This window comes from Bos mutus, chromosome 10 (genome assembly GCF_027580195.1).
Source record: "Bos mutus isolate GX-2022 chromosome 10, NWIPB_WYAK_1.1, whole genome shotgun sequence".
Classification (NCBI taxonomy): Eukaryota; Metazoa; Chordata; class Mammalia; order Artiodactyla; family Bovidae; genus Bos; species Bos mutus.
Window position 1 is genome coordinate 19,929,975 of NC_091626.1, and position 10,510 is coordinate 19,940,484.

Here is a 10,510-nt window from a genome sequence, read left to right on the forward strand (position 1 = left end):
CTGCCCTCTACCCTCTGCTCCCCTCCAGCCCCCTACTCAAAACCCAGCATGACCCTGGAGCCCAACAAGGACCTGAGGCCTGGGGACACGGTGACCATCACGTGCTCCAGCTACCGGGGCTACCCCGAGGCCGAAGTGTTGTGGCAGGATGGGCAGGGTGCGCCCTTGACCGGCAACGTGACTACGTCGCAGATGGCCAACGAACAGGGCTTGTTCGACGTGCACAGTGTGCTGAGGGTGGTGCTGGGCGCTAATGGTACCTACAGCTGCCTGGTGCGCAACCCCGTGCTGCAGCAGGACGCCCACGGCTCGGTCACCATCACAGGTAGGGGCCGACGAGCAGCTGGGGAAGGATAGAAGGAACCATCGCTTTTTATATAGACTCTGAGCCAGAATTCAGATAGGTTTGGGTGGTCAGGAAACTTAACAATTTTTTTTTTTTTTTTACATTTCACGTGTCTCAAATTCTCCCCCAAGCAGTCCTTAAGGGACTTGCTATATTGCGCAATAAGAATCATTTGTAGTATTTGCCCTCCTAACACTTTTCACTTTATGCATTGGTGAAGGAAATGGCAACCCACTCCAGTGTTCTTGCCTGGAGAATCGCAGGGATGGGGAAGCCTGGTGGGCTGCCGTCTATGGGGTCGCACAGAGTTGGACACGACTGAAGCGACTTAGCAGCAGCAGCAGCAGCAAGAGTGTCTTAGTTGGTACTTGGGGACTGAATACCTGTCTGGAATCTGGAGGTGTTCCAGGAGGGAGTTCTGGAGCAGCCACAAGGCATAGCTCTGTCTGGAGTGCTTTCCTACGGGAACCTCTCCAAGTGCTGAGAAGGTGTTGCTATGTCACCATCTGTTGCTGGGCGCCATCTAACTGTGAGCCCCTGAGAGACAGCTGGGCCTCTCCAGGTGGTCAGACCCCTCACTCCATCAATGTCAGTTCCCCATGGAATTAAACTGGACCCAGCCAGCCTTTGGACTTCACGGGTAGCTCAACTGGTAAAGAATCCACCTGCAAGGCAGGAGACCTGGGTTCGATTCCTGGGTTGAGAAGATCCCTTGGAGGAGGGCATGGCAACTGACTCCAGTATTCCCTCCTGGAGAACCCCCATGGACAAAGGTGCCTGGCATGCTACAGTCCCTGGGGTTGCAACTAACCACAGCACACAGCACAGGCAGCCTTTGGAATGGCTGGGCTCTCTCTGCTGCCCCCATGTGGTCAAACACCAGATCAATGCTGCCCCTTGGGCAATTCCCTCAATTTACAGTTTTGGGCTCCTAGCCCACACTTCCCTTCTTTTAGTGCCCACCTCAGTGTGTACCCCTTGTGCCTGGAGGTGTGAAGAGGGCTCAGACCTACACTCAGGCCAGGGGGAGGCAGTCTTCATCCTTATTTGGATCGCATTCTGGCTCCTCTGTACCTCCCCTTCGGACAGCTAACCTTTCCTAGGGACCCCCCTGCATTCTCTGGGATCAGGACAGCAGGTTCTGTCCATCTGGTTCTCCTATTTCTTTCCCATGACTTCCACCTGACCTGCGGCCCACAGAAGACCTGATCCCCCTGATAACCAGTTTCTGCGCAAGCCTCAGGCTTCACTGACTCACTCCTGTCTTCCTGCGCCCCATTTGCAAGGACCTTGCGTGGCCTTCACTTCTGCAAGTGTCCATCGCATTTGCCTTCTAGGAATTGAGGCTCATTCCTCCTCCTCTTTCACGGTTTTTCTTCTGGCAAGGCTTTGTCCCTTTGCCCACCCCCTCCCCAAGATTGACTTCACCCTCTTTCTGGAGACCCTAGGCCTGTACTTTCTGTGGGGTTGTTACTGCTCTGGGCTGTTGGATGTCCCATGGGGTCTCCTTGACCTTTTAGATACGTCAGCATATGGTCTGATGTAGCCACAGGAGAGAATCAGAAATATTAGCTACAGCAGGATTGACAGAGAATGTGAAGTTTTCAGAGGAGTGGGGAGTGATCAGAATGGGCTGCAGTTTCAGAAGTCTCTAGGGACAGGTGGGGTTGAGGGGACCTTGAAGGATTGGTGATCTTCACGATAATTTGCACACTGAACTAAATTAGCTATTTGCCATCCTGTGTAGAAAGGACTTGTGAGTATGCGATTATACTCATATACCTGAAGATGCAGGTCTGAAACCCCACTCTGTCCTTGACTGGCAGAATGAGGACAAGCCTGACCTGTACTGAGGGCATCAACACCAGCCTAGGGGTGGGCATAGTGGGAACCCCTCCACCTGGGTGTTTCTGTGGCTCTGCTCCTTGCTTTTCTGCAAAAGCCCCACCCTGGGATCCCCAGGGGTTTCTTCCATGTGCTTCCTGGTACTATCCTCCTTTCCTGCTGCTGCTCAGTGGGGACATTTCTCCACCTGAGAGAAAAACATTAAAAATTATAGTAGCTGGCATTTAAAGTGTGTTCATTTCACAAATGAGGAAGCTGAAGGCCAGAGAGAAGAGAGAACTTTCCCAAGGCCACAGCCTAGCACAGTGGCTCTGACTCTTTGGGGATTAGCCACCTCTCTGAAAACTGGATACATGATAAATGCAGTCATTTGCATTTAAGTTTTGAGGGCTTGTGGCCCTGCTGCACTCATCCATGGGGGTCTGTGGACCTTGGCTCCAGCATCCTGCAGTGAGCAGATGAACCAGAATCCAACTTTTAGCCTCTCAGCCTAATTTCCTCTCCTCCCCACCACCCAGCCTCCTGTTTTTCTGAGAGCAGGTCTGCCCTACTTTGGAGCCCTTGGCCTGTATTTCGCTTTGGGCAGCTTTGTGCCTTGGAAAACGTTCTGGGACTCTGACTTTGAGTCCTCTGGCCTGGTCCCTCTGCACCTGCTGGAGGTTAGTTGCATGTGCTGTATGTGGAGGGGGCTTTGTGGAGCAAGCCCTGGATGTGGAGTCTGAAGATGCAGGTCTGAGCCCCTCTCTGTCCTTGGCTGGTGGGATGAAGGCAAGTCAGACCTGTGCTCCAGGTACCAACACCAGCCCAGGGCTGGACAGGGCAGTAGCCCCACCTCCTGGGTGTTTCTGTGGTCTGCTCCATGCTTTCCTGCAGGAGCCTCCCCTGCTCTGGATTCCCAGGGGTCCCTTCCATGCGCTTCATGGATTGGCTGGCCTGTCCTCTTGTGTCAGCTGCTGTCTTTCTCTTCTGCTCCTGTTCCCCAGGGTGATGGGTCCCTTTGCTGCTGATATCCAGAGCAGCAGTGTAACCAGCCATGCCTGTTGGAAGTGACCCTGGCTGCAAATCCCCATGTCAGTGTTAAGGCCTCCACTGCCCGAGGGTTGATGGCACTGCTCTTTGCTCTGATGGCATCTTCTGCAGGAGCTTTTGTTAGATTTGTTGTCCCCAAGGCCTCTGCCCAGGACCCCACGTGGATCCTGGGGCTGGGCTGGAGGATAGTGCACTCAGCACAGCTGTGGGTCCTTACCCAGCCAAGGGCAGCTCAGCTCCTCCCTCTGCCCTGAGACTGCCAACAGGAGGGCCCTCAGCGTTTCACAGCACTATTCCCCTGGCAAGTCTCCTTCTCAGGGGTAAACCTGTACTTGGGTGCCCTCCGTGTCCACCCTCATCTTTATGCGGGAATCTGCACCCATTTTCTGTCAAAGCCTGGATGTATATGTATTTTAGGTTTTGTGGGCCACATACCATCTCTGTTGCTGCTGCTGCTGTCTTTCCTTTATTTGGTAACCCTTTACAAATGTAAAACTATTATTAGCTCTTGGGTTGTACAAAAACAGGCCACGGGCCAGATTTGGCCCATGGACTGTGGTTTGCCAACTCCTGATCTGTAAGATGGAGAATATCACCAGGTGGGGCTGGGGAAGAAAGGGGGGCTTCCTGAGGAGGAATCATAAGCCAGGTGGAGAGTGAGGGAGCACTTTTCAGGTAGAGGAAACCGAGAGCAGTGGTGCAGGGGCTGGGAGCAGTCGGTCGTCTCTACGGAGAATGGAATTACAAAGAAGCTTGAAGCACTATTTCCATGTCAGTAGGGAGCCATAGAAGGTTCTTGAGCATCTTGGGCCACAGATTCTTCAAACCTCCCAGGTTGAGGCCTGCCCATGACAATCCCAGCTGTGTCAGGCTTTGGAGGGTTTGTGGATGTGGGGGGAAGGGGCACAGGAGCTTATGTAAGCTCAGTTCATGGTGTGGGGGCCCCCTGAAGGTAGGAGCCCCCTGTTCACACTCTGGAGCCGGGGGTTGTCCTCAGGAGCACTGGGGGTCAGGCATGACAGTCTCTCCCCATTCTCCCCACCTCCCCTCCCAGGACAGCCCATGACATTCCCCCCCGAGGCCCTGTGGGTGACCGTGGGGCTCTCCATCTGCCTTGTCGCACTGCTGGTGGCCCTGGCCTTCGTGTGCTGGAGAAAGATCAAACAGAGCTGCGAGGAGGAGAATGCAGGTAAGTGAGAGAGGCGGTGTGCATGTGTCTCCGGGTATGTTGGTGTGTCTATGATATCAACAGGAGTGTCACTTTCCAGTGACAGAATGAATGTGTGTGCAAATGCAGCTACATTGTGTGTGTATATGTGTGATCTGGAGGCTGAACAGATCTCGTGTGTTTAAAGACGTGTGAGCCTGCCCGTGAGTGTGCAAACATGCAGGGTGAGTGTGCAGAAATGCACGGTGGATGTGAGTGTGACTAGGAGCAAGTAGTGGATGTGTAACAGAGGGATGAATGTGTCTGTGTGTGACCGTGAGAGCATAAGTCACGTGAGTGTATCTGTGAGTGAGAGCACGTGGAGATCGAGCCATGCAGGCGTGAGTTCTTTGTGGGTTTGTGTGTCACCATGAGAGGCTGTGTCATCCTTAGAGTGGACAGTGTCTGAAGCAGCCGCTGTTTGCTGGGGTCAGTGTGGGTTGACTTGGTGATTGGTAGGTGGTAAGTCGACATTGATAGGTAGGTGGTTTGACCCTGGTAGGGAAGTCGACTCTGGTGAGTGGTGGGTGGGTGAGTGAGTGGATAGTCCTTGGCCAGGTGAGTGGTGGGCTCCTGCCTGGGGTCCCTCTTATCCTGGCACAGGCCAGGCCTGCTCAGCCCCATCCGCCTGCCTCCTGCACTCCCAGGAGCAGGTCAGTGATGAAGGTGGGTAGGGCTGAGGAAGTTTCTGTTCCCAGGAGCCGAGGACCACGATGGGGATGGAGAAGGATCCAAGACGGGTAAGTCTGAACCCAGAGGGACTCTGTTGGCTGAGGACATGCAGGGATGGGGCAGGGACCCCAAGGTCTGGAGGGGCCCCATTTACTTGAAGATTTGAATGAAATGTGTCCTGTGGACTGAGGCCTCCCAGCCTCGGTGAGTCTGGTCTTTGCTCAGAAGTAGACCGGGAGGCAGGTCTCCCACCTGCTGCTTCGTTTCTCCTGTCTACCTTTACCACCTCCCAGGGCCACTCCACCCTGAAGGACCTGGCTTGGCAAGCAGGGCAGGCTGGGTTCCAGACCCAGCTTATATAAGCTGAGTGGCCTTGAGCAAGTCACTTTGCCTCTCTGGGCCTCAGTTTTCTCCTAGCTGCTCCTTTCATGGGTGGTGTGAGTTAAATTAAATGAGATCATGTATATGAAGGGCCTGATATTGTGCCGGGGGCCTGCAAGGGCTCCGTGGTTTTCAGTCCTGTTATTAGCACTGTGTTTTCAGCCTGACACAGTTCCACTCTGCTAAGAGGCTGAATAACTTTGGTCAGCGTTTTGTTCTTCTGGGCTTCAGTTTCCCATATGTAAAAACTGGCCTCCTGGCCTTCCCTGATGGCAGCAGAGGGCCGTTTTGAACCTCTCTCGAGTGACTTTGCGAAGGGCCCAGCACTTTGGGGACACAAGCCTGGAGCCTGGAGAGGAGGCGCCAAGGCCCTGGTGCCCCTTGGCCACTGGAGGCCTCACTGCCTTCCCTCCCCAGGGCCCATGTATTGGGGGAGCAGGTTCTTGCTGAGCCCTCTGTGATGGTGCCAGTTGACACGGGTTACCCCCCAATCCCTGAAGAAGGAAGGGCAGAAGATTGACCTCTGGGGACTGTTGTAAACTGTGCCAATTCATTCTCTGCCTTTGGTGTATGGGTGTGGCAGGTATAGACACAGCCTGGGATCAGGCCTCATTTTTCTTGTTCAGAGGCAGGTGCAGTTGGCAGAAGGGAGGGAGTGGGGAGAAGAGGGGGGCTTAGAGACACGCTTAGTCTCAGTTCTGCAAGATCTTGGGCCTAGCTGGCGACACCTGCAGCCTCCCTTAGCGCCTCTCTTAACCCTATTTGTAGAGCAGGCTCAGGGTACTCTCACATCCCTCACTCACAGGAGGGCTGGGAAATTGTTCCCATTATAGAGGTTCAGAAAACAGGCCTGGGGGAGGAGTGACAAGTCATAGAGCAGAACGGGAACCTGGGGCAGCAGCTGAGACCCCTTTTCCAGTGCTGTGATGTTTCCCGCGCCCTCTCAACTTCTCCCTCCTGCCTCCTCCTCCCAGGCCTTCCCAGTCTTCTAGACTTTATTTCTTCCTTACCACCACTTTCCACAGTTCCCCCTTCACTGTGTTCTTCCTTTTTTGCAGCCCTGCGGCCCTGAAACACTCTGAAAACAAAGAAGGTAAAGACGTGGTGTTTGTGCATCTGTGTGTGTGCCCTTGTGTGTAGGAGGCTGGGGGCTGGTCATTGGTGATGGGGTTGCTGCTGCCCCGAGGCTCCCTCCCCTAGAAGGACAGCCTCAACTCCTCCCTGTTGAAATGGCAGCAGGCGGAGAAATCAAGGTCCCCACTACTCTTAACAGGATGCAAATATGATAGAGGCTTAACCGGGACAGGAGTCGAGATTGTCTTAAGGCCACTGGTACCCTGGAACCAGCTTCCTCCTACCTGGCTTCTGCCTTCTTCTACTCAAAGCTTACATTGCCAGGTCCAGGTGGCTGCTCCAGCTCCCACACCCCCTCCAGAACGAAGAGGGAAAGAGGAGAGGGAGGGGACATTTTTTTCTAGGGCTTGACTAGAAATAGCTCCTGTCACTCCTGTTTATATCCATTTGTCAGAACCTAGTCACGTGACTGCAACTCAAGTGAGGCTAGGAAATGGGGTTTTCAGCTGGACAGGCACGTTCCTGGTACACAGTCAGTGGTTAATAATTGTTAGTGATGGTTATTGGTCAGATTATCATAACATCAGCAGTTACATTAGGAAGTGGTTGGTTGGAGGTTAGTTTAGTTTGAGATTCTTCTTTATTAAAAGTGACCAGGAGCTACACCTCTGTGTGTGTGTTTATAAATATATGTATATCTCTCTGTGTGTCTGTGTATTTTGAATAAGCTATTTCTCAATGCAGACTTATCACTAAATATGAGTGGCTTCCACTTAGAAGGTCAAAAGTTTTGGGACCTTAATTTTTGGCCAAAGGTTATGGAGCCTTAAGTAACTTTCAGGTTGGCTTGCTGTCCCTGTCAGGAAATAAACTCTCCATTCAGATCATGGCGGAGAGTGAGGCCATGGGTGTGAATGTATGGAGTGGAGAAGATGAATCGGGACAGACAGGGTGGGGGCAGCATGGGGAAGGGAAGAGTGTGCCAGACCAAGAGAAGGGAAGGGTGCAAGGTGGCTGGATCCAGGGGGACTGAGAGAAGCCGGCGAGGACTGGGCAGTCTCCTCCAGGTACCCTCATAGTCAGTCTGATGCCCGGCTGCTGTGTGTGTCTATCTGAGCCTTGAGGGCAGTGCTTGCTGTGGGGGTTGCCAGTCAGACTGTCAGCCCCCTCACACATACTCCCCCCACCCCCCGAGTATGTGACCACATCCCTGGGGATCCGACATTCCCGCATTTAACGCTCCCCCCTCTTTTTTCCTTCCCATCATGAAATGTAGATGATGGACCAGAAATAGTCTGACCGCGAGGCTCAGGGAGCTGCTGCCCCTGCCCTGGGGCTCCCACCTCTGGCTGCACTGGAGCCTCAGTATGAGCTCTGGGCTGGGGGCTTCCCTGCCTCCAACAGACGGCGTCCACTCTAGCGGATCTCCTCATTCTGCAAAGGACACGATACACAGACCACCCTGCAGCCTTACTTCTCTGATGGACACGATTCCCGAGTCATCCTGCTGCCTTATTTCTCCAGTGACACGATACCTAAATCATCTCGCCGCTTATTCCTCACGGACGCAATACACAGACCTCCCTGCCGCCATATTTCCCCAATGGATATGCTACACGGACCATCTGGCTGCCATTTTTCTCCAAAGATGTGGTACACAGTCTCCCCTCGCCTTGTCTCCGATGGTCCAGATACACTAGCTATCACTTCTCAGCCTTCTCCCCCATCTGTCCGTAACTCTGTCTCCTCAGCAGAGGCCACTGCAGCCTTAGTATTTCCTCCAGACTAGAGGCGTCGCCTCGTGCTCTGGCCCCAAAGTCAGCCTCTTCCCTCCTCCACTAAGTGAATACAGGGCCCCTCCCCCAGGCATGCAGACAACCAGGTGCACGTGCTGGAACACGTGAGGACCTCCCCCGGCCCTGCCTCTTCCGGGGCGCCCCGGGCTGTGCCCTGTGAGCCCCACCCTCCACCCGCCCTCCCCACGGGAAGGACGTGCTGGTCACACCAGGTCTGTGGGCGGCTGCATGGGCCCCCTTGTGATCTGCTGCTGTCCCTCTGCTTTTCCTTTCATTGATCCATTCAAGTAACGTTCACTGAGCATCTCTGGGCGTCAGCACTGTGTTAGGTACTGGGGACCCTGCGTGAGAAGACAAGCCCCTCCCTAAGGAGTGCGCCCTTCAGCCGAGAAACCCGTGAGGCAAGAGGGACTCGTGAGGGGCTCCTGCCATGCTTCCTGCTGAACCCCTCTTCTGGACCACAGTTCCCAGGATACCTCACTCCCATCCCACCCGGAATCCTTGCTCAGAGACCTGGAAAGAGAGACAGAGCCTCTTGCCACAACTGGAGCATCTGATGGTTTCCAAAGTGTCTTTCCAGGCATGCACAGCGGGGACAGGCAGCCCAGACCCGGACGACCTGGGGAGCTGAGAGCTGCAGCGCAGGGGAAGCCTGAGGGCAGGGACAGCCCCTCCCCCACCATGGTGCTATTCCGGAGCTGGGCAGACAATTTCTGGCACGTCTCCGGCCAGTCCCCAGCCTCCAGTGGAGTAAACTTCTGAGGACCTGATGTCCTCCTGTTGACATCCCTCCCTTCACCAGGAATGAAAGATGTGGGGGTTTCTAATTTAAATGTGGGACTCTGAGAAATTTTGTTAACCGGGGGTGCATTTTGGGAAAAATAAATGCCTTTGTAGAAAGCTTTTTCTCTGTAAATTGTGTGGCAGCAGGGCTCGACTGGAAGAATTCCCTCCTGGACGTTTGAGGCCCAGAGTAGGGGTGCTTGGATCTCCTTAACTCTCACCGTCCTTAAGTCCCTGGGTTTCCATGGCCCTTTTTCTAACTTCATTTACCCACTTGATAAGGATGCTGGCTGTCCAGAAAGCCAAGTCCTTTGGTCACTGTATGGGGCTCCACCCACTCTTAGAAGTGTCGCCTAATATCTTTATCTCAGAAGATTCAGACTCTAGGCTTGTTTAAGGCCTAATGCCCCCATTTTATGGATGGGGAAACTAAGACCCAGGAAGAAGCTAACGTAGAAAAGGAACTCTACGTGCTCTTTTTGGCTGACACAGTGGAATGGGCACCAGGCCTGAGTCAGAGGTCTGGGTCTAAGACCTCATTTAGCCCTTCCCTGTGATCCTGAGCTGGGCATTTCACTTCTCTGGGCTTTAGATTTTTTATTTTTTTGGCCACGCTGTGCAGCATACAGGATCTTAATTTCTCAATTAGGGATTGAACCTTTGCCCCCTGCATTTGGAGTCTTAACCATTAGACCACCAGGGAAGTCCCAAGGCCTTAGTTTTCTTATATGAAAAATGGGCTTGAGATTTTTCATCACCTTCCAGTTTCGAAGACTAAGAAGAAGAGGTGAACACGGCAAGCAAACCATTTCCAGAGAACCAGGTTCAAGGATGTGGGAGCCTGCAAAGTGCACTGGGCTCCTTTACTCTTGGGGGCCAGGGTCTCAGAACTGGCCCACCAGTCAGTCCCCAAACTCTGTGGGCCCTAGGGCAGCAGGAAGAGCTTGGGCTGGAGGTCAGGACAGTTGACTTTTGTTTTTAATTTTTTTCTTGTTTTCCCTTTTGACTTTTGTTCCTGGCTCTGCTGCTGACTTGTGACCTGGTCCTTCATCCCTCTGAACCTTCATTTCCTTATCTGTTAAGAAGGGGTGAAGGGACTTCCCTGGTGGTCCAGTGGTTAAGATGCTGTGCTTTGAATGCAGGGGTCATGAGTTCAAACCCTGGTCAAGGAACTAAAATCCCACATGCCACGTGGCCAAATAAATAAAAATTTTAAAAACAGCAAAATATGTTTAAAAAGAAGGGGTGATGATACCTTTGGAAAGGTATGTGGAATTCTTTCCAAAGGGTGCTTCTTCTAAAGTCGATGGCCCTAGGAGTAAGTCCAGTCACCTTACTAGAAGGCCCCCCCGACTGGTGCTGTGGGTAGGTTTTAGA

At 53.2% G+C, this 10,510-nt stretch overlaps 1 protein-coding gene across 3 annotated transcripts in view; it reads left to right on the forward strand.

The window, feature by feature from the left end:
- CD276 (CD276 molecule) overlaps positions 1-9,250 on the forward strand; it is a 33,458-nt gene extending 24,208 nt beyond the window's left edge. For all 3 annotated transcript variants that reach the window (XM_070377406.1, XM_070377407.1, XM_070377408.1), the window contains exons 6-10: positions 29-325; positions 4,275-4,409; positions 5,126-5,167; positions 6,539-6,573; positions 7,831-9,250. In XM_070377406.1, coding sequence (XP_070233507.1) covers positions 29-325; positions 4,275-4,409; positions 5,126-5,167; positions 6,539-6,552 — 488 coding nt within the window. In that variant the 3' untranslated portion in view covers positions 6,553-6,573; positions 7,831-9,250. The remainder of the gene's footprint in view (positions 1-28; positions 326-4,274; positions 4,410-5,125; positions 5,168-6,538; positions 6,574-7,830) is intronic.
- The last annotated feature ends 1,260 nt before the right edge of the window (positions 9,251-10,510 follow it).